The following is a 25,501-nucleotide window of genomic DNA, read 5'->3' as shown; positions in this document are numbered from 1 at the left end:
TTATGAGCCTTTGATACGGGTTTAAACTTGCAACTTTCGATTCTTGGAGGAAAAAGTGCCAATGTGGTTTATACCATTCTAAAAGCACAAACATAGCATTCATCCCTTACATAAGAAGTCGTTTTATTTCTGTTTTTTTTAGCTCCAGCAGCCCCATAGTGCAGTCAAGCAGAGCAAAGGTTCGTCAAAGGATGCTAAGGACATAGCTTGGTAACATACATCCAGTTGTTAATGATAACTAATCGGCACCATACGATACATTATTACATACCTAAAATTATTTTCCATTGAGTGTCAATGGACCGCGATCGTGCAATATTTTCCATATTGACGTGAAACGCTTTTATATCGGACGTGGAGTGTTTTCTTAACGTTGTAATGGAAAGAATCGCGTGACCTCCATGGCGTTCACGCGCACGTTGCGACAACAAGTTGACGTCATTTTCTCGGAAAATATTAATGCGCGTCATTTTGATTTGTTTATTACATTTTCGGAGAAATTATTTTCGTAATTTTCCTGAATTTCGTTAAGGAACGAAAATTTAGACATAAATTAAGTATTTGATAGTGGGTATGTAATAAAAAGGTTATCAACTTTGTATGTGGATATATGCACTCGTTCTTTCGCGGATAATATTGCGCTCCTAAAGTCGCGCAATATTACCGCTACAGAACTCGTGCATATATCCACATACAAACTTAATAACCTGTAAATATTTTGCAATGTCGATCTAAAAGAGTTGTGTAATGAATAAAGGTCAGGCTGTGGTAATTACAAAACGGTTAAAATAAGGTTTTGCGCACATGTCTGCCAAGAGTAACAAGTTCACTCAACTGAGTTTTGTCTCATTTAATGCAATCAAGAACACAAAGTTTTTACTAGATTTTTTTTAACAAAGAATGTTATTGAATATACAACAAACTATAATGCAGCATGTCTGAGTTTGAATTTGCATGTGTGAAACTCTACAACTGCCAATTGTTTTTATTTGGGTTGAACGGCACACCAACATAGAAACTGGTAACATGATGCCAAACAAGACCAAAAATTTTGATTTCACAGCTCATACATATATGCAGGCCTTCCAGCATGGTCTTGCAAAAAAGTAGGAGAAAAGTAGGAGGTCCCTACACAAAAAGTAGGAAAAACAGGTTTGCAGACAAAAAAGTATGAAAAGTAGGAGGTTCTTAAAAAGAAACTTGCAATGTTTACCTTAATAGCTGTTAATACAGCACCTACACCAGGCCCGGACACAGAAAGGTTTGACTGGGTTGGGGATGGGGGGGGGGGGGGGGGGTACAAGTCTAGAACGAAGACATCACCGCTGACGTGCACAGTGAGCGTGGATAGGTACTGGAAGAGTGACTTTGCCCATGTTAGGGGATCTTCCCCTGATTTTTTTTTGAAATACATATATGCAATTATGGCCTCTGCTGCACTGGTGGCTGTACACCCCTCATTCTAGGGGTGTCAGGGGACTCTCGCCCTGGAAATTTTTGAAATACAGGCATAAAATGGTGGCCTCTGGTGCATTTTTAGGTCTAAATTTTGAGGTAATGGAGGGGTTACTCCCCTCTTGGATGTGGGAGAGGGGGTCGGGGGGCTCTTCCCCTGGAAAATTTTGAAATACAGGCATGAAATGGTGGCCTATGGTGCATTTCTGGGTCTAAATTTTGAGGAAAAAATATTCCTTTGCCTAAACAGCAGGGTACATCTTTGATGAGTATGTCACTTCTCAGCCAACTGGGAGATGCACGAGCCCCCTTGGCCCAGCCCTTGATCTGGGCTGTACACTGGCAACCAAAAATGATGACCACAGATATCTTGTCTGGCAGTTTCTGAGCTTTAATCAGTGTGTCCATATGGTTTGGTAGGATTACAGGTACCTTGATATTAGGCAATGTATAGCAGGGGAGACCAAATAGCTCCAGAAACATATCAAGAGTCCATCATCTGCAAATATAACTACTGAAAAGGCTGTTTATTTTTTTCGTTTTATGTCAAGCAAAAAAGTAGGAGAAGTAGGTTTTCATCAAACAGTAGGAAAAAGTAGGAGGCATTTAAAAAAGTAGGAAAATGTAGGAAAAAGTAGGAACGCCGGAAGGCCTGTAATATGAATACTAGGCATGGAATCAAAACTTTTACTCCTACAGGAAACACAGAGATACTACAAAACCAAGTGTCAAGGTCCTATATGACACTTTTTACGACATGCAAGGGTAAAACAGTTTACAAAAACTGTGCCTGAACTAGGTATAACCGGCCAGTTGCCTTTAAATATCTATCAAAATATGCCATCTTTCTTCTAGTAAAATTTCTTTCTTAAATTGGTAAGAAAATATAAGAAATGTAATGAAAAACTTAATTCTATTAAAGGGAAGTAATTCGAAGAAAGGACACTTACCTGGGTCAAAAGGTACATCATCTTATTATGGAGAAATTTCATGGCAAGTTATTTGAATATCTCTTCATGCATAAACATTTTATGACTCCACAAGAAAATCAATAAATGATCGAGTGCAAATGTTATCTTGACTTCTGAGGTAAGGGTCTGGGTGTTGCAAGCAACCAAACATCATGTAACAGTGAATGTCTGGGCCAAATTATTCTTATATAATCTATGTATGGCAAAGCTACTTAGTAGCTGACAAATACAATGACCTGAAATCTTTGAACACCGAGTGTGACAATAGCCTTTAAACTAGTGGCAGAGTTTAGCTGCATTATCTCTTTATTGGAAAGTTTGTGTCAAAACAGTATCAAATTCCTTTGATACATTGAAAAGTTACGAAGCTAACACAAAACATACCTTGTTGACCTTCGACCTAAAATGTGACCTTGAGCTACGGCCTACATGTTGTGCATGACATGTCTACAATTATGGATAGTATTTATGCAAAGTTCTCATTTGAAATATGAGATAAGAGAGAGCAGTTCTAGAGCTGGTACAAAAATTTGCACAGACTGAGTGAATGATAGAAAGATGGAATGATAGTTTGACAGATGGAAAAGTGTTGTATCCTACAGACTTCATCCCTGTCCTTGAACAGGTAGGGGACTAAAGTATGTAAAAAGATATCCTGATAATGATACATAATAAATTACTGATTGTCAATGACAAAATCATTAATACTAAATCTCAATATATTTTTTAAATGACTAGCCATCAGAATAACCAGTCAACAGACTCATACTATTTAATCAATAAAATTAGATAGATACTTTTAATCTTCATTATGTGCGAAGGACACAAACTTGTTCAAAGAAATGAGAACATTCTTCATAATATATACTTGACCTTGCATGTGTTTAAGAATAGATTTGCAACGATACATAAAACTCTGAATTAAGTGTACATTGAATACAACAAGGCAGTCTGAAAGACAGCTATATTCCCCACCATTGTTATGGATTGCGAAAGGGTTTATGGTATTGGGTGGAACCATTAAACAATCGAGTTGTGACCTTGAACTTAAGCTGGCAGGGGTGAATTTTGAATTCTGCATAATTATAGTCTTGTCAAAGGGAATATTAATATGTATTTATTTATTTATTTGGGTTTTACGGCCCACCAACACAGTATAGGTTATATGGCGCCAAACAGGACTACAAGTTTTGGTTTCACATCTCATTTACATCGAAATAAAAACACGAGGTATGGAATCAAAATTTGCATACCTGCTGGAATCACAGAGTTACAGCAAAACTAAGTGTTAAGACCCTATTAGTCGCCTCTTACGATCAAGCAAGGGTAAGGCAGTGGTTCCAATTCTTTTCATACACAGATTAAAGCCAAGTCATATTAAAGTCCTTCAAGGGGTTAAGAAGATATTGAGCAGACATAAAATAGAAGGCTCTAACCTTTGACCTTGAGATGTAACCTTGACCTTGAGCCAAAAAGACTGTCTCATAAGTTCTGCACATCGTCTTGATGATGTGAATAACTGACCCAAATTTCAGATGTGAATAATTGACCCAAATTTCATGAAAATCCTTTGAGGAGTTTAGGAGATACAGAGCGGACAATGGGAGGCTCAAACAGTTAACCCCGAGTTGTGACCTTGACCTTAAGCCGAAATGGCTGACTCATATGTTCTGTGCTTTGTCTTGATAAGGTGATTATTTGACCAGTTTCATGATTATCCTTCAGTGGGTTTAGGAGATACAGAGCGGACACAAGCTTGAAGACTCAAATGTTTGACCTCGAGTTGTGACCTTGACATTTAACCAACATGGCTGACTTATACATTCTGCATATCGTCTTAATGAGGTGATCATTTGACCCAAATTTCATGATTATTCTCCAAGGGGTGTAGGCGATACAGAGCGGACACGAAATGGAAGGTTCAAACCTTTGACCTAGAGTTGTGACCTTGACCTTGAGCCGAAATGGCTGACTCATAGGTTAGGCACATCGTCTTGATGAGGTACTTATATGACCAAAGTTTCATGAAAATTCTTCAAGGGGTTTAGGAGATACAGAGCGGACACGAAATCCTACAGAAGGACAGAAGGATGGGCAGATAGACAATTCCTATAACCCCCACCACTCGTGGCGGGGGATTAAACAAGAGGGCCAAGAGACACACCATAACAGTTTGACCTAGTAATTTCATGGAATCAAATATTCTGGCCAATTTTCATTAAGACTGCAACAAAAATGTATTGTCTTAATATGACTTAGTGACCTAGTTTTTGACCCCAGATGACCCATATTCAAACTTAAACTAGATAATTATCAAGGCAAACATTCTGACCAAATTTCTTGAAGATCAATTGAAAAATAAGCCTCTATCGCATACACAATGTTTTTCTTTGATTTGACCTAGTGACCCAGTTTTTGACCCCAAATGTCCCATCTTCAAACTTGACCTAGATTTTATCAAAGCAATCATTTTGACCATAATTCACGAAGATCAATTGAAAAATACAGCCTCTATCAACTACACAAGGTTTTTCTTTGATTTGACTTAGTGACCTAGTTTTTGAACCCAAATGACCCATATTCAAACTCTACCTAGATGTCATCTAGGCAATAATTCTGACCATATTTAATGAAGATCAATTGAAAAATACAGCCTCTATCGCATACACAAGCTTTTACTTTGATTTGACCTAATGACCTAGTTTTTGATCCAGATGACTGATATTCAAACTCGGCCTAGATTTTATCGAGGCAATCATTCTGACCAAATTTTATGAAGATTAATTGAAAAATACAGTCGCTATCGCATACACAAGGTTTATCTTTGATTTGACCAAGTGACCTAGTTTTAGACCCCAGATGACCTATTTTTGAACTTGGCCTAGATTTCATCAAGGTTATCATTCTGACAAAATGTCATGAAGATCAACTGAAAAATACAGCCTCTATCGCATACACAAGCTAACTGCTGACAGACAGACGTCGGACGCCTGACATCGAGCGATCACAAAAACTCACCTTAACATGGCTCAGATGAGCTAAAAATATGTATGAACACGTTATTCTTTTGAACACATAGGTGGCTTTACATCATTCAGTATAATACTATTTCAGATATGTAAATATCTGTTAGCACAGCTAATGTAAATTAACATGTAGGTATCACAAACACATTTGTTTCACTTGATTTTACACAATACATTTGAATATATTAGCATATATACAATAGGCAAAATTGTTTAAATTAATGAAGAGTATCTCTGGAAAACTAGTTTTCTCCATAAAAAACTTTACAATGTAGTTTGAGCAGGGGAACAACAAAACTTGTTGTACACAATAAATTGAGACAGTCAAGCCTTTCATTTTACAAAGCTGTTCATTATCACTAGTGGAAAATTCAACCTTAGTTCAATTTAAAAATGAATATATATATACACAAGAGCTGTCTAATGACAGCACGCTTGACTATTTGAAGCCCTTCGACCTAATACTACCTAACCTAATATACAAAAGCTTTAGCAAAATTTCAAACTTGATAAAGGGGCATAATTTTGCTAAAATGTAAGCCAGAGTTAAGAAACTTACCATGTTAGATCATCCCATGATGCCAAAGACATGTGCGGAATCTAAATATATTTAGTCAAGTAATTTTTGAGAAACATACATGTACATGCAAATCTATCACAAAATTTCTATGATAAAAAGGAGCATGCATAATTTTGACAAAGTAAAAGCTAGTTATCTAACTTGACATCTAATGTGTGAAGTTTGAAAGCAATTGGCTATGTAGTTTTCGAGAAATTTAACTTGACATTCTAAGATAAACAAGGGCTTATTTTAGACATGATAAAAGCTAGAGTTATGTAACTTGCAGGGGTGGCAAATTCAATTGTCCGTATTGCCCAGGTTGTCCCAAAGTATGTACAGACAAGTGAAATTTGACCAGAATTTACTATATAACTATCATATGGACAAGTACAAAATACATGTAGCAACTGACAACAAGAGCTGTCAGTAGACAGCGCGCTCGACTATTCTCAGTGCTCGATAGTATAATATAAGCTATGAGTAAAACTTTAACATTACAATAAGCATATTCTAAGTCGAAAAGTGGCCATAATTCAGTCAAAATGTTTGATAGAGTTGCCTCCTCCTTTTTACAGACTGGGATCATGATGGTAAACAAGTATGCAAAATATGAAAGCAATATCTCAATGGACTTTGAAAATATTTGGGGTGGTACGCAAACTTTAAAATTTGTGTGATGCTAACGCTCACGCCGATGCCGGGGCTAGTAGGATAGTTCCCCGATTCTTCGAATAGTCGAGCTAAAAACGGACAAGCAAGTCAGTCTCGGATTTTGCCACCCCTGACTTTTCATGGGAGGTCATCTCGTGATGCCAAAAGACACATCTGAAGATTGCTTACATGCCAAACTTCAACAGAATTCTAAGTTAAAGAGGGACATATAATTATTGTTATGTTACTTGCTTATGATGGGGAAGACATGTGTGAAGACATGTCTGAGAAACATGCAAAACTGTTTTGAAGCAGACCCCAAAGCCAATGAATGGGTAATCACAATGGTTGTACCATTTGAAACATTTTAAATAGTCGAGATGATAAATTATTGCTGAATGAAGTATCATTTCCAAATTTTCTTGCATTCTATAATTATGCTTATAAACCAATATAAAACTAAATCCAAGAATGAATTGTTATTTCAATTGCCAAATTCTTCCACTCAGAATTGAATTATTTGATTGGCACAGTTGACGTTTATTGAGAAATTCATTATTAGATTTCTTAGAATAATTGATATTTACTTACTTATGACATACTCTATTAAACAATAAGGAAAATCTTCAAATAAACTAAAAATAAATACAACAAGAGGGTCATGATGACCCTGAATCACTCACCTGAGTAATATGAGCAACAAGTTTCAAATGTCAAACTGATGATAAAATATTAAGAAAGTCAGTAGGTCACATTCATAGTCAATGCAATTCAGTTTTATGATCGGTGTGCAAAACTGTACATGTCATCTAAATTTCAAGGCTGTATCTTAAAAAACAACAAAGTAGGTCAGCAGGTCAAGGCCACAGTCAAGTGACATCATAATACTTAGGGTCATCAGGCCCCGTGTTCACAAAACATTTTTCGGTCTCAGTTGAGTCTGAGTTTAAAATTTTAATATCAGTTTTACTAAAACTTAAAGGGTTTAATTCCAACTAAGACTACCCGTCAATACTGAATAGTCATTTAAAAATAGTTATTAACGTAAAAGTTTTAACAGGCTATATTTATATAAATGACAAATAAAGTTTCATTATCAAACTCAGCTGAGACTGAAAATGTTTTGTGAACACGGGGCCAGGTAATTATTATTAAACAGTCTTGGAAATAGGATCAGATAATTCTTCAAGTATTTTTCCTATATAACTCATATAATAATTAAGTGACCCCAGGGTGGGGCCTCTTTTAACCCCAGGGGCATAATTTAAACAATTTTGGTAGAGTACTATTAGGCAATGCATCATACCAAATATCAAAAGCCTAGGTTGTGTGGTTTCAGACAAGAAGATTTTTAAAGTTATTTCCTATATAAGTCTATATAAAACATGGGACCCCCAAGGCAGGGCCTCTTTTCACCCCAGGGGTACAATTTGAACAAATTTGGTTGAGTACCATAAGACAATGCTACAAACAAAATATCAAATGCTTACGTCATGTGGTTTCAGACAGGAAGATTTTTAAAGTTTTTTCCTATATAAGTCTATGTAAAACTTGGGACCCCCGGGGCAGGGCCATATTTGACCCTAGGGGGATAATTTGAACAATCTTGATAGAGGACCGCTAGATAATGCTACATACCAAATATCAAAGCCCTAGGCCTTGTGGTTTTGTATAAGAAGATTTTCAAAGTTTTCTCTATATAAGACTATATAAACTATGTGACCCCCGGTGTGGGGTCATAGTTGACCCTAGGGGGATAATTTGAATTATTTTGGTAGAGGACCACTAGATGATGCTACATACCAGATATCAAAGCCCTAGGCCCTGTGGTTTTGGACAAGAAGATTTTTAAAGTTTTTCCTTCCGGTTGCCATGGCAACCAGAGTTCTGCATGGAATTCAATTCTTTGAACAATTTTGAAAGGGGGCCACCCAAGGATCATTCCTGTGAAGTTTGGTGTAATTCTGCCCAGTGGTTTTCAAGAAGAAGATTTTTTTAGAAATTGTTGACGGACGACGAACATCAAGCGGTCACAATAGCTCACCTTGTCACTTCGTGGCAGGTGAGCTAAAAATACACAGAAACACAAATATGAAACAATTCATACTGTTTTTAAAAGTAAAAGATAAAGTTTAAACTACAACCAGCACAAATTCTATCACACATTTAACACACACTACTTCTCAAAAGGTTAAAAAATAATAAAATCACATAACTGAACAACGAAAATAAAATAATACATACTTTTAAATTTGTAGTTTTACTTCAAAATGTACGAGATATAAGACAATGTACTGTTCTATTTAAGGTAGTTCTCAGGGCCTCCGCTGCCGATCGCCAATGTCGCCATTTGCGATAATTTTAAGAATTTGGCGCTAAATTTTGCGCACTGGCGAAAATAAGTGGCGCATAGTTTTTTTCCTCGGCATCTGTTTTTTCCGTAGTGATATAAGCGGCCCAAGAATTGGTTCCCGATACACGTGTTTACCTAGACGCTGGTAGTGAATAAAATCGATAACCAGTCTAGGCGGTGTATTTGACAATTCGACTATTGAAGTTGGTTGACACTTTGAGAAGATAATTGCGTAATAATGTGTGAATAGAAGATTAATCAGTAATCAAAACATCTGCTAGCTTGTATGTTTGACCTCTGCCGAGAATTCACCAAAATTAACGCCGATTACGGTGTACTTTTTGTGTTGCGATTTTTTACAAAAAAAAAAAGATTGTCATGTTTGTGGCATGCAGTTGTATGACTGACGAATTTTAAATAAGTACGAAAGATACATTTAATTTGTTACTTTTTTGCAAGATAATTTTTGATTAAAATTAAAACACATCGGCCTCAATTTGCATCCTGGACCTGGTTAATTTCTTTGAAATTGAAATGTTCAGAAACTGGAAGGTATCACTTGCTACTGGCTTCTTAAAAATCATTAGAAGAATGTTCAACTCGGCCTTTTAGAATAGAAAAAAATCCGAATTTTCCTTTCCGAAAATAAATGAGTCCTGAAATATTGGTAATTCTGACATGGATAGATATGATTCTTAAATTAGAGAATGATTTGTGTCATTTTTTATCCAACTACAAATTGAATTTACTTCTACAATAAACTAATACACCTTCAAAAGTTGTTATTATTCCTAATGAAAATATTTACAATATTTTATTTCTCTATGCACACTATGACAGCCAACTAAAAGAAATAAAAGTGGCTCAGAACTTGGGCTCAAAAATGGCTCTAAAGTGGCTCCAACTTTTTCAAATTGGCGAAAAGGTTGGCGACAAGTATGAAAAACCCAGAGGAGGCCCTGAGTTCTGCACGTTATGATTGAAATTTTTTCTACAATGTAGAATTTGATTAAACTCTGATTTTTCAAAACTTCTGAATATACTAAGAAAATTCAGCAAATAAAGAAGATTGGGTCGTGTGCTTGATTTTTTGCTAGACTGATTTGAAACATTTCACCCTCACGCAAGTTTTCATAATGGGAGTCTATGGGAATTTATTTATTTATTTGGGTTTTACGGCGCACCAACACAGTATAGGTTATATGGCGCCAAACAGGACTACAAATTTTGGTTTCACATCTCATTTACAGCGAAATAAAATCGCAACTTTCATAACATTTTCGCGAATAGAAATTTTTCTAAAATGTAGATTTTAATAAAACTTCTCAGTTGTAAATAAATATATGGCCTATAATATGGTGGAATAAAATATAAAGGTCCGTGTGCTTTTGAGATATTTGGCTGTGATTAAAGTGAACCGCCTATTTCAAGATAATTGTAAGACATTATTTTGAATTATTTGAAGTGTCAGATGGTTTGATATCATATTTTAATTTTAAAAGATAGTAACAGTGCCATTTTAATAAATTTACTCACTGGTTGCCATTAACTCATAAAATGATTTTCGTTTCCGTATGCTGAATCCAGGTATTATTCTACGTTTTACAGATAAATGACGTAACGCCATCACTTAAGGTTTATCAAACGTGCAGAACTACCTTAATCACAAATATGTATCAGAGCGTTATTTGAAATTTCATTTCTGTTAATCATATTAACATGAAAAAGTGAACTAAAAATGAAACTGACTTTTCAAAACTTGAAATTAAATTATTTTAGAAATAAAATGATACATGATGATTTTATAAAACTTCTTCTTTTACAACTAGCAACAAGAGGGCCAAGAAGGCCCTGTATCGCTCACCTGACCTATTGACCTATAGGTCATAAAGATTAACATTCTGACCAAGTTTCATTAAGATATGGTCATAAATGTGGCCTCTAAAGTGTTAACTAGCTTTTCCTTTGATTTGACCCAGTGACCTAGTTTTTGACCCCACATGACCCAGATTCGAACTTGACCTAAAGATCATCAGGATTAACATTCTGACTAAGTTTTATGAAGATATAGTCATAAATGAGGCCTCTAGACTGTTAACAAGCTTTTCCTTTAATTTGACCTGGTGACCTTGTTTTTGCCCCACATGACTTAAGACTTAAATTTGACCTAAAGATCATCAAGATTATCATTCTGACTAAGTTTTATAAAGATACAGTCATAAATGTGGCCTCCAGAGTGTTAACAAGCTTTTCCTTTGATTGACCTAGTGACCTAGTTTTTCACCCCACCTGACCCAGATTTGAATGTGACCTATAAATCAACAAGATTAACATTCTGACCAAGTTTCATTAAGATATGGTCATAAATGTGGCCTCTGGAGTGTTAAATAGCTTTTCCTTTGATTTGACCTGGTGACCTAGTTTTTGACCCTACAAGACTCAGATTCTAACTGGACCTTAAGATCATCAAGATAAACATTCTGACGAAGTTTCATCAAGGTGCAGTCATAAATGTGGTCTCCACAGTGTTAACAAGCTTTTCCTTTTATTTGACCTGGTGACCTAGTTTTGACCCCAGATGACCCAATATAGAACTGGTCCAAGATTTTATCGAGGGTAACATTCTGACCAAGTTTCATTAAGATTAGGCCAAAATTGTGACCTCTACAGTGTTAACAGTCAAATTGTTGATGACGAAAACGACGAAGACAGACTGACGACGGACACAGGGTGATCATAAAAGCTCACCTTTGAGCACTGTTTGCTCAGGTGAGCTAAAAAGGGTCCAATAATATGTGCAACATTGCTTTTGGCGATTTTTAAAATTAAACAATGCTAGAACTATAAGACCAGTCTCCAGATTTTGCCTTTGTATTTCTTGACATTGCTCATTTAACAAATCAAGACAACATGTATCATAAGTCAATATGCATCATAAGATAATAATTATGTATTTTAATTAAGTTTTGACTTTTCTTCCTTGTAATCCTTTGCTATCTTGAGCATAAGATTATTCAACTTCGGCTGCTCAAAACCAACCTTTGGGCATTCTGCCACAGCTCTCTTAAAGCTCTGAAGGCATGCTTCATCTGCTTTTATCTCTTTCCATTTCTGAAGCACCTTGTAAATTATGACCTCTGCACCTTTGTTATCTGTCTGTATCTGCCAAACCTCAGTGTCATTCAGTTCTAATTCTGCTGCTAGTAATTCCCAGTTTACATTTATGCACTGTGCTATTTTTGCTAAATCCTTTGAAGTGAGTGGAATCTTCTCCTCAGTGGGTATGTTGTTTCCAACAGGGAGATCATCTGAAGTTATTGTTGAAGTACATGGACCTGAAAAGTAGTAACATGTTGGCTACTCACTCAAAGAAATACCATTGCTCTTAATGGCAAGTTGAAGACAATAGGATAACATCCGAAAATCATAGTTTTGTTCAAGAAACCTAGTTTATCGAACATAAACCTAGGTTCACGTTTGTAAACTTTGGTTCATGGTCGTAAACATAGCTGCTCGTTCATAAACACAGGTTCAAGTCCATAAACTATAGTTCACAGCAAGCCAATTATCTAATAATTAAGTTCTTGGTCAAAAAAGTAGGATTATCTAATACTAACCTATATTTTCGAGTGAAAACATAGGATAACAGGCGTAAACCTTTGCTAACCACCTTGAACCAATGTTTACTTTCGATAAACTAGGTTTTTCGATTGAGCAAGAACCTATGTTTACTGGAGTGAACCTGGGTTTACGAGCATGAACCATAGTTTATGAACATGAACCTATGTTTACGACCAAATATCATACTTTTGTTCAAGAAACCTAGTTTATCAAAGGTAAACCTAGGTTCACGCTCGTATACCCAAGTTCACGGTTGTAAACATAGGTTCATGTCCGTAAACTATGGTTCATGGCAGAAATTCATGGTTGATTTTATTATCCTAAAGTAGCGATCGTAAACCATGGTTTACATTTGATAAACTCAGTTTCTCCATTTGACAATGAATTTCAGTCGTAATCCTATGTTTATGGTCCTTATCCTATGTTAACACTCATGAACCCCGGTTCACGCTCGTAAACTATAGTTTATGAACCTGAACCCATCTCTTAATGACAGTAAACTTGGGTTTACAAATGGATTCTATGTTTATGAGCGTGAACTATGTTTTACGGGCATTGTCCTTTGTTTTCACTCGAAAATATAGTTTATTAAAAAAAACTGGTTTATCGATCATTAATCTTAGTTTTTGGACCATGAACCTCGGTTCAAATTATTGGACAATTGGCGTGCCAATTATGAAATCATGTACTTATGTAATTAGATGATAACAACGTGTTCGAAGTTTCAAAGACATATGGCATACAGTTTTGAAAAAACATGTACTTGTACATAAATCTGAACCAATTTCCAAGTCCAAAAAGGGCCATAATTCACCAAAAAATTTACAAAGTTATGTACTCTTGCCTACAGGTAGAGACTGTTACGATGAACTTTTGTTCCAAGTTTGAAGTGCATATTTTTATGGTATACAAGATATTACCATTTCATAAAAACTTTAACCACACCGACACCAGGGTGAGTAGTATAGCTCTCCATATTTTTCAAATACTTAACAAAAGTGCCAGAATGTCACAATATACGCCCGTCACAGCAACTTTCCTTACTCTAGCATCTGTATTTGCAAATGGATTTTAATTTTTTGGCTGTTTAGTAATTATTGTAATTCTTTTGTTCTAAATCTGCATAAAAACTTACCAGGTAGAGATACCTTAAAATACACTTAAAATTTGAAAGTAACATCAATGTTGTACCACAGAAAAGTGGTCTTGGTTTTTCCCTACGGTCAATTACAAACAAGAGTGCCAGAATGTCACAATATACGCCCGTCACAGCAAATTTCTTTACTACAGCACCTGTATTTGCAAATGGAATTTTAATTTTGTGGTTGTTTAGTAATCACTGTAAGTCTTTTGTTTTTCTAAGTCCCACAAAAAAACTCCTTACCAGGTAGAGATACCTTAAAATACACCTAAAATAGGAAAGTAACATCTCTATGTTGTACCACAGAAAAGTGGTCTTGTTTTTCCATTATGGTCAGTTATAAAAAAGTTACAATATAAGTTATTTATAGTAACAACTATGGGAAGTTAATCTTAAAAAAAAAAAAAAAAAAATCTATCTATTTTTAAATGGTGCAGACAAGCGCATTTCGGATTATAATTTCTCTGATTTATTTTTGACTTGATATTCAGATTTGACAAAATTTTAAGGAGTCAACTATTCGACTATTCGTTCGCATGACTCTAAGGTGACGAGCATTGACAAAGATGTATGCTTAGTGTACTGATAACTGTGTCTAGCTTACCAATATCATTATTCTACAGCTCCTGAATCTGAATAACGTGTTTTTGCAGCAAGCCCGAGTCCAGAATCATGACTAATTGAGACGCCAGGGTGGGGTAGGTACGGAATGGTGCATTTTAGGCTATTTAAGACATTATATTGAACAAAACTATTTTATTTATTTATTAAATCTATTTATGATTTATGTTACAAGTCTGGTTGAAAAGTACACTGCACCGCAAGATTTCTTGAAAATATGGAACTTTTTGTCTGAAGAAAACAATAGCTAACTTAGCGTTTTTAAGCCAGGATATAAAAGCATGGCACGTGCGTGGTGACACGTGTGGCAGCTATGTAGTGAAGCGGGGGTTCTGGAATATTTGAAATCAAACAAGTAAAATGATGCATTCATAAGCTAGGAAATGTAAAGAGGACTTTGAAATGTTTTGGTAAGTTGTGTGCACAACAGTCTCACCAATGTAGAATTTCAAAAACAAAAACCACAATCATTTACCATTGCCAGAAAATATTTGAAATTTGAAAATAAAATAAAAATTCTGACTTAAGTTATAATTCAAATTATATTATTATTTTATTATATTATATTATATTATTATTATTTTACTGTAACAGCATATATATCACTTGTTGAGTTTTAATTTTTTGGTAATAAAGCTTCTTAATTTAGTTTCTCAGCTCACATCCCTAATGCATTTATTGCATTTTTACGTATTAACATTTTTTCATTTTTGCTGAAAAATGTAGGCCCGGGCCTGTAGTGCCTACAGGGCACTGCGCCGATGTAAGTCCACACAAAAATCTTTACCGGGAAGAGATTGGTCAAAATACACCTCAAAATTGGATGCAGCATGCATGTTGTACTACAGAAAATTGGTCTCGATTTTTCCCTACAACTAGTAATGAAAAAGTTACAATATAAGCTATTTATAGCAACAACAAAGGGAAGTAATTCTAAAGAAGGGAACTGCACATGATACTTCGTCTCATGATGGTGTATAATTGTGCCAAGTTACATCAAAATCCCTCCATGCATGAAGAAGAAATGCTTCGGACAAAGTCATTCTTGTATCGGACCTTTGGCCTCTAAGTATGACCTTGACCTTAGACCTAGGGACCTGGTTCTTGCGTATGACACTCCATCTCGTGGTGGTGAACATTTGTGCCAAGTTATATCAAAATCCCTCCATTCAAGAAGAAGATATGCTCCGGACAAAGTTTTCTTTCTTGGATCCTTTGACGTCAAATTGTGACCTTGACCTTAGACATAGGGACCTGGTTCTTCCGCAAGACACTCCGCTTCATGATGATGAACAATTGTGCCAACTTTCATCAAAATTCCTCCATGCATGAAGAAGATATGCTCCGGACAAAGTCATTCTTGAATTTGACATTTGACCTCTAGGTGTGACTTTGACCTTAGACCTCGGGACCTTTTCTTGTGCAAGACACTCTGTCTCATGATGGTGAACAACTGTGCCAAGTTTCATCAAAATCCCTCCATGCATGTAGAAGATATGCTCCGGACAAAGTCTGTGGACGCCGCCCGCCAGGGGCATTCCCAAAATACGTCCCGTATTTCAAACGTGCGTATAAAAAGTTACAATGTAAGTTATTTATAGTAACAACCAAGGGAAGTAAATCTTTCTCTAAAAAAAAAAATTGTAAGTCCACACAAAAAACTTTACCAGGTAGTGATAGGTCAAAAAACACCTCAAAATTGGATGTAACATGCATGTTGTACTACAGAAAAGTGGTCTCAATTTTTCCCTACAACTAGTAATGAAAAAGTTACAATATAAGCTATTTATAGTAACAACAATAGGAAGTAATTCTAAAGAAGGGACCTGTGCACGACACTTCGTCTCATGATTGTGTACAATTGGGCCAAGTTACATCAAAATCCCTCCATGAATGAAGAAGAAATGCTTCGGACAAAGTCATTCTTGTATCTGACCTTTGGCCTATAAGTGTGACCTTGACCTTAGACCCAGGGACCTGGTTCTTGCAACTGTTACCTTGACCTTTGAGATAGGAACATGGGGTTTGTGCATGACACTCCTCACCGAGGTAAACATTCATGCCAATTATAAGCAAGATTGGTCCATGCAAGTCAAAGTTATGATCCGGACAAATTACAATTTGATCTTTGACCTCCAACTATGATCTTGAGGAACATTGGGTTTGCGCAAGACACTTTTTCTCATTAAGGTTAACATTCATTTTAAATATAAACAAGATTGGTCCATGCATGATAAATAGTGATGGGCCGACAATCGGCGACAATCGAATAATCGTCGGCGTTGCATTCATGAGCGTGATCGCCGACCACTTTTCCCTGACCAATTAATTACTTTTCACCCTAACGGATAATTTAGTTTTTTCTGACCTTTTTCTTTCTGGTTTTTACGGCTCTTTGGGACAATTACACCAAGGGAACGGTATGTCTAAACACCGAACATGAGTCATGTCCGCGGACATGACTGGTAAATACCGAACATGAGCGATAATTATTTTATTAAAGCAATTTATTATGTTTTTGTGATCTAAATTGATTATATAGGCTGAAAAACTAGTGCATGCAAAAAATAATTAAAATTAAACCATATTTATGCTTTTATTTTTTATAAAAAAGAAAACTGCCGATCTGGCTCATGTCCGTGAACAGACTGGTAAATACCAAACATGAGCGATTATTGTTTTATTTCAGCAGTTTTTCATGTTTTCTTTATTTAGACTAATTATTAATGCTAAAACACTAATGCAAACCAAAAATAATTGAAATTAAACCATATATATGCTTTTATTTTTTATAAAAAATAAAACTAACGATCTGACACATGTCCGTGTACAGACCAGTAAATACCAAACATGAGCGATTATTTTTTTATTTAAGCAGTTTTTCCTGTTTTCTTTATTTAGACTAATTATTAATGCTAAAATACTAATGCATACCAAAAATAGTTGAAATTAAACCAGATATATGCTTTTATTTTTTATAAAAAATAAAACTGCCGATCTGGCTCATGTCCGTATACAGACCAGTAAATACCAAACATGAGCGATTATTTTTTTATTTAAGCAGTATTTCATGTTTTCTTTATTTAGACTAATTATTAATGCTAAAATACTAATGCAAACCAAAAATATTTAAAATCCAAACATAATTAAGGTTTTAATTTATATAAAATAGAAAACTGAGAATCTGATTCATGTCCGTGAACAGGTCGGTAAATACCAAACATGAGTGATATTTTTTTCTATTAAACTGACGATCTGACACATGTCCGTGTACAGACTAGTAAATTCCAAACATGAGCGATTATTATTTTATTTAAACTGTTTTTCATGTTTTCTTAACTTAGATTAGGTAGTGTTTTAATATATATATATATATATAATAGAAAACTGACGATCTGGCTCATGTTCGTGACTGGTAAATACCAAATATGAGCGATTACTACTAAACTAAAGCAATACTTTATATGTTTGTGAAATGATTATAAAGAATAAGAAACAAATACAAACCCAAAATGTACAACATGTAGCATTTTTATGGCAATTACTGGTGATTTGAATTGAATAATTATGCCGAAATACTAGTGCATGCCATTTTTCATGTAGGGATATTAAATTAATTAATTAATACGGCTTTTAGTTTATAGGAAATAGAGAACTTATCTAAACTATAAAACTTGCTATATTTTCAGTGTTCACAGACATGACCCGTTTACTGAAATGAAAACACCGTACATGACATGAGTAAGTATGACCAGCCGCTGGTTTCACACATTGAAAATGTAGGACTTCTCATTTCAAATTAATACTGATTAATGAATTATATTGCGAAGTAGATTTTTCTACGGAAGTATCGGCTTGATATTTACATCAAATTCTAAATGAAATATTGTGTTTAATCCAATTACCCGTGTAACTGCTAGTGCTAATTGGATTATAACACCTTTCGAAATTTCTTAATCAGACACATGCCGTCCGTGTTTGAGGTCAAATTTGTTACCGGTAATCATTTTTGATAGCGCTGATTGGATTATAAAATATATTTTAATTGCAGTTGATTAAGAAACTAATTCCCTAGCGGTTAACTTTGAATAAAAATAGTGACAAGCGGCTCATTTGATGTAATTTTTCACATTACGTTGGTTTGTTTTTAAGGAATATATAATTGCAATCGCTCAATTAAATGGTAAGTATATATTTCGTCTTCGTTATGAATTTGCCTTCCAATTCTGGAAATGATAGATCATTCTTTCAAAATGCCTAAATATCCTTGTTATGTGTGTTCGGATAATTGTGATGACTTCTGTATCTACTGTGAGGTAAGTTAATTAGTTTTTTGTTGTTGTTTTTTTAATTGTGATTTTTGATATCTTGCTATATATACTTGATGCGCGTTAAAACATTGATAAAAACACAAACGGGAATGTTGAAGCTTCTGAAGTTTATTAAAGAGCTAATAGGATTATTTCAATACAAAAGCATTGCTGAATTTATATTATATATAATCAAATAAGAATAACTACATACAAATATATTATTACACGCATAAAACATAAAATTAATGATATTTGGTGATATACACTAACAGTGTCCGGTCTTTTTGAAGGCTTTCAACACCTCATGCTTGAATATCTTCATTCCTCCTTGTCTATTTCCTGGATGTACTAAGTCCAAATCATAATGTCTCGGATAGATCAGTCTTTTACCAATTTGCACAAAATCACGTGCAAAATATTTCTTTAACTTTTTGTTCACAGATCTTCTGTATACATTGAACAATTTGTGACTTAAACCAGTCCACTTTAGAAAAACCAGATCGGCAGTTTTCTTTTTTATAAAAAATAAAAGCATAAATATGGTTTAATTTTAATTATTTTTTGCATGCACTAGTTTTTCAGCATATATAATCAATTTAGATCACAAAAACATAATAAATTGCTTTAATAAAATAATTATCCCTCATGTTCGGTATTTACCAGTCATGTCCGCGGACATGACTCATGTTCGGTATTTAGACATACCCCCAAGGGAAACTACTCTGCGTAAAAATGGCTTCCTCCAAAGTGTCAAAAGAAATTAATGTCATCTGTGATCACCCAAATTTTGGAAGATATATGGCTTTTACAAAATTAAGCCGGGAAAGCCATCAGCCTAAACTCTTAACATTAGTATGGCAGTATGCATAGCATAACGTAAGACTTACGCAAGCATATTAGCAAAAGTATTTTCAATTTTGTGGGATTGAAATCATTCCAGTCGTTAACTAAGAATTAATAAATCGTTAATACTTTTTTTGCTCCAAATTTTAATTTAATAACATAATATCACTGGATAAGTCCCTGGTGAAATTAAGACAGTACCTGATTTGAAGGTTACTATCTTTACAACTTTTTTACTTTTATGCTGTTAACTTACTCATATTTATGAAGGGATACAATAGAAATAGGATATTTGATTCTGTGAGGTTCATTTCTTAAGTAATGACATAAAACATTCATTGTGAGGTGAGCTTATAGATTTGCAACTAGAGTAACCGATTATCCGATTATATCCGATTAATCGAATCAGTTGGCTTGTCCGATTATGCCGATTAATCGGTTTGCAAATCTAACCGATTTGCCCATCACTAATGATAAAGTCATGGTCCGGACTAATCAGAGAGAAGAATGCACACACGTACATACACCGACCAGCAGGAAGTAGCAAGCGAGCTCAACAAAAAAACCTGCTGACCTTTGACCTACTTGTGTGTGTGTGTGTTTGGGTTTAACGTCTTTTTCAATAGTTTTTCAGTCATATAAACGACAGTATCTACTTGTAGCAGTAAGCACAATGCCCAACTTTATAGTGCTGCCTCACTGAAATATCACGCCGTAGACACGTGACATGATACCCCACCCAGTCACATTATACTGACACCGGGCTGACTAGTCCTAGCACTACCTATTAATGCTGAGCACCAAGTGAGGAAGCTGCTAGTACCAATTTTTATGTCTTTGGTATGACCCGGTCGGGAATCGAACCCAAGACCTCCTGCACTCAAAGCGAACGCTCTACCACTAGGCTACCTACTAGTGTGATCTTGACCTTTGAGCCAGGTGCCTGTGTGTTGTACATAACATGTCATCTCATTGAAGGGATCATCTGCGCCAAGTAATATTAATTTAAAAGTTTTGAATGGACAGGAGTATGAGGACAGGTCCTTTAGTCCCAAAAATTGATATTCAACAAGAAGTTCCCGGCCGGGTCATACCAAAGAAGGTGACTAAGAAGCACAAGTTTTCTTGATTTCTGTAAGTTTTGAAAAATCTCTAGAAACTGTAGGACAAATTGTTCTTGGCAAGGCCGGATATGGCAGCAACCCTAGCCCACTTTTTCGGAGAACATACTTTGCAATGGCAATATTTCTTCAATAACAACAAAACATTTTTAAAAGTACATGCTTTACCTCCTAGATTTCCATTTTTCACAACACTCTTGCCCATGTCTCTCTGCTAGAATAGAAATATAAAATCTTATCATTAACCTAAAAAGGGCATTTACTGATTTAGTTTACTACACAAACTTGTCTCATAAATTAAAATGGCTTGTCCTTTCAGCAGGGGTGACCAGATAAACATATGGTGCTGTTAAAAATAAACCTCGCACTCTAAACAATAAAATCTGAAGGCCTGTCCAGAGAAGCGACTATATGCTTCCCCTTTGCGAACATAAAATCTCTGACAGAGGAGTACATTCGATTGCACCATTTGATAGAGATAGGCCCTAAAATTTTCAATGATAGAATTACATTAAATAAAGTCTAGAAATTAATTTCCAAGTCCTTGAAATAATCAAAAATGATTTCACAAATGTGAAGTTTATGATAGTTTTGTTAATATCAATAACAGAAGTTTTAATTTTTAATTTAAAGTTGTTATCCACAAAGAATGACAACTCTTGCCTTGGACTAGTACTTATAAGTAGAGATTTATTAGTTTACTTCCCTTGCAATTACACAATTGAGTGGAAAATGAAAACTGTTAAGACACAATATCATACTTTTTTGCACAACAAAATCATTAAGGATTTATTTATTTGTGTTTGATTTACCCCTCAAGACATGGTTCCTATGATTCTGTCAACTTACATATGGTAAAAAATTAACTTTTAACAAGCCAATAATAAAACGAAGTACCAGTAGGTAAATAATAGTGCAGATAATACAGTTTTGCTTGTATCAAAATGTCACAATAGATCCACTTTTGTAATACAGAACACCTGGTAGGATTAGTAAAGGTGCAATTATATTGATCTCTATTTCCTATGCCTACATTTGAGTATATTTACCACAAACTTAAGAAGGGAGACAAGCCCTCGAACAACCTAGATATCCTTACTCAACTGATATCTTGGATCTGCCTCTGCTAGAGGATAAATTTAACTGTTTTATTCAACAGTTGTCAGTTATGTATTAATAGTTAGTTAACAAAACCAGTGTTCCTACATAATGTACCTGTCATGAGCAATTGACAATTGACTTCCTATCATGAATCAAAAGATGGAGGACATTTTGTCTCCAGTCAAATCCTTACCCAGAATCAGGTATGACTTATGTGACCTCTTCATTTTACAGTATAGTGCCCTACTTAAATTTGAGCTACATGTCACAAGGTAGGGTGTATGCAGTTAAAATAACCTGCATATTATATGCTACCTTATATTATCCTAATTGTTTTTATTTCAGTCAAAATGACTTAAACCAAGAATTTCCAGTTATTTATTTATACATGTCATGAATATTAATGAACATTATAAGCACGGTGGGGAAACCACGTGACTAAATCGGATAACGTGCACGCAAAAGTGCTAAAAATAGGCCCGCTTCAGGTATGTTTTTTCACTATAACTTTTTTGATCCACAATTGTTTTAAACGAGATAACGTGCATAAACCCCGCAATAAAAAGCTCTTTCAGCGGATATATGTAACCTGATGAAACCTCCTCCCGTTTTTACGTAATCCTTGCCCAACCGATTCGAAAGATGCAAAATATTTTGGTAACGAACACGTCTGTTCACAAGTTACGCATCTAGGACATATTCTGCAGAGAATTTTCGCTGGAATGTAGGTTTAGAATAAAGCTTGTCATTGTCCAAAGTCCTGTACCAAATATTGAACATGACTATTCATGAATATTGAAGATATCGTAAGACAAAGGGTGCGGTAACGTACACGTTGCGGTTTTCAGGAGGTAACGTACACGTCATTTTTCCCCAGAGGATAACGTACACGTCAAAGACTATTTATCATGCATGTAGAACATATTTGTCTTTAAATGATTGAACTGTAAACATTTTGATATTGTTAAAAAGATGCAGATGCTGGAAATAGGCTGTTTTTCTTTCGATAGGTTAGTATATACACAAAAATGCTACAGTGAAAATGAGCAGCGTCATTCCTCACCCTAACTTGGAAATAATTATACGTTTACTGCTCTTTAAACGTTTCTTATATATCTATACATAAAAAGGTAAAATGATAAAATTTTGAAATTATTTTGCTCTAAATATATCATATGCACAACCGACCATGTATCTTTGAGTGAAAATGTTGACAGTTGTTTACGGGGGATGGAAGCCTAGTACTTGTTCTTTCCAGTAACGATGGTTAGTTTAGTTGTCCGCACCATATGATTATGACGTTTGAAAGAGGACGTAAATCAAAGACAAACAAAAATAAGTATTAACATTTAATACGCACATAGTTATCATTGTTGCACCGAGGGTAACAGCATTAAAACTATAATAATTATTATCTATTTATAGCATGGAGAATGAATAAATGTGCCAGGAGTGCAGAAAGTCTTTTCGGAGAAAAAGTAATTTAAAGAGCACGAGAAGAGACACAGTGAAGCGTGTCCTTACCACTGTTGTGGGAAAAACTACTCTTCAAAAGCCCATCTAACCAGACATCGGTAAGTTCGGATATATTCAATTCATCAAAATCTGTTTTTAATTTATCAGTCTAAATCTAACATCATAATGTATGGGTAGAGCGTTGGACTTGTAGCCCGGAGGCCGCGGGTTCGAATTACGTCCGCAGTATTTGACTGCTACCATCACAATGCATTCGTTCCTCGCGAGTACTGGCAGAACTCAAGGAAACAGTCATGGAGAGTGGACGATATAATGTGTATGAATTTTACTCTACAATCGATCTAAAATTATAAATTATTAAAGAAACCTATACACTTTTAGTTTTTTTTATCAAGAATCGACTAAAATGATGCCACAGCAAGTACTAGACTCCCATTCTCTATAAGCAACTGTCAACTTTCCCAAATAACGTTTGAACGTGGCAACATTGCATGGAAAGTCTTACAGCGCTTGTAATGTTATGATTTATCCTTAGCGTTGGAGTCCTGAAATTATGGTTGCAGGGGTGTATGCGCTAGATCGAATCTAATTACTAATGTTGGGGAAATGTGTAAGTGGCTCGTAAGCTCAGTCGGTAGAGCTTTTGCCTTATAAGTAAAAGGCCCCGGATTTGAGTCCCAGTCAGGCTGCATATCGTTAGCAAGGGGCTCGAATTCATGACCGTCTATCAGTAAGAGGTTACAGCGACTTGAGATAAGCGACCTTAAGCACTTGACAACGGAGACGGATCATAAATGTATGTGGTAACATTGTTCAAGAGTAAAATAAAACGTGAAAAATAAAGGTTTCCTTTAAATCTAAATTTCAAAGGAATCTTTATTCGATGGCTTTCCAGTCCGTCAGCATTTCACAACAACTTTGGCCAGGCTCCTAATATTAGGGTACGCCCATGTACTGTATTCCATAACATTAAACACTTTTAAAAAGTTCCAACATATCATCAAAGGCTTAAAGATACATGAATACTTATGCCAATGATGATCTGGTACTATAATGTTAAAATACTGTACACATGCGTGGTTGATATGAGTGGCCTTGCGAAGAAGGTAACTTTGTGTTTCATCGACAGGTCAAATTATCCATTTGATATTTATGAAATCAGTACTCAACTGTATTAAATTATTGTATGGATTTTTATAACTGAAAAATGGCACTACCTAGAGTTATGGTTCTTCGATACTGCACATCCTCCCATTGTGTTCTATCATTGTGTGAAGTAACAAATTAGCACCATTAATACTTCTTGAGTTATGCTCCGGACAAGAAGCGTGACGGACGCCTATCAGTCGGCAGACGGACAGACAGATAGACGACGGAAAAGTGATACCTATATGTCGCAGCTACTTTGTAGCAGGCGACACAAAAACTGTCTAAGTTATCTGTACTTGTTTAAAAATACTCACATTTTTATAAAATCGCAATCCAATATAGCTTAGTTTAGTTTAATAGTTAATTATAATCTCTTTAATGTTTATACATGTACAATAAATTAGGAAAAAAATGAAATCATTATCAAAACATATAAGATATTTGATTTTGTGACTTAACCGAGTCTGTTATTTTAAAGCTTTGAATGTAATTGACGCATTTATAGATCTATATTATCAGAATATGTCAGCATTTATAACTTAATCAATCATGGAATGGCTATAGTCTTTAGATATGCTAAATTTAGGTCAATACTGATATGTTGTTTCAGTAAGGAGGTCTAAATGAATATCTAGCTGACCAGCAAAATGATATGTCACTAACCTCCAGAAAGAATAACATATTACTCCCGCACGATAGTTTAAACGACAACGTGTTTATATTATTGGTTGATTGTTATGGTCCCATGCATAACTGAACTGAAAAATGTTGTCAATGATACAAATAAAGTGCATGCTGTCATATTATACAAAAAGAGTTTCTGTATTGAAATGTTTTAAGGTTTCGATGGAGGCATTGAGAAACAAAAATCAAACAACACCAAATCATAGAAAGAAAGAGTTGTTTGACATGAAAATTGAACAGCATGTAAAACATGTATATTACTTTAAGAAACAAGTGTCAGTATACTGATATAAACATTGAATTCCGGAAAAGGGCTGCCAAAAGGGGCTCCACTTCCGGACAGTTAAACGCCTTTAAAAACTCACCATTTTCAAAGAACTGTTACACATGTTCGTTTTGATGCATTTGCAATA

The 25,501-nt window shown here is 35.1% G+C and overlaps 1 protein-coding gene across 4 annotated transcripts in view; it reads right to left on the bottom strand.

Annotated features, from left to right (window-relative positions):
* Positions 1 to 835: 835 nt before the first annotated feature.
* LOC123535218 (uncharacterized) overlaps positions 836 to 25,501 on the bottom strand; it is a 44,068-nt gene continuing 19,402 nt past the window's right edge. For 3 of the 4 annotated variants that reach the window (XM_045317782.2, XM_045317781.2, XM_045317780.2), the window contains exons 5-6: positions 20,847 to 20,892; positions 836 to 12,353 (exon numbers count right to left, since the gene is read on the bottom strand). In XM_045317782.2, the coding sequence (XP_045173717.2) occupies positions 11,974 to 12,353; positions 20,847 to 20,892 (426 nt within the window). In that variant the 3' untranslated portion in view covers positions 836 to 11,973. The remainder of the gene's footprint in view (positions 12,354 to 20,846; positions 20,893 to 25,501) is intronic. The other variant, XM_045317783.2, reaches the window with a different exon arrangement.

The sequence above is a fragment of the Mercenaria mercenaria genome, chromosome 12 (assembly GCF_021730395.1).
Source record: "Mercenaria mercenaria strain notata chromosome 12, MADL_Memer_1, whole genome shotgun sequence".
NCBI classification, from domain to species: domain Eukaryota; kingdom Metazoa; phylum Mollusca; class Bivalvia; order Venerida; family Veneridae; genus Mercenaria; species Mercenaria mercenaria.
Note: the sequence above shows the minus strand (reverse complement) of the source record. Positions and strands in the feature narration are given on the sequence as shown.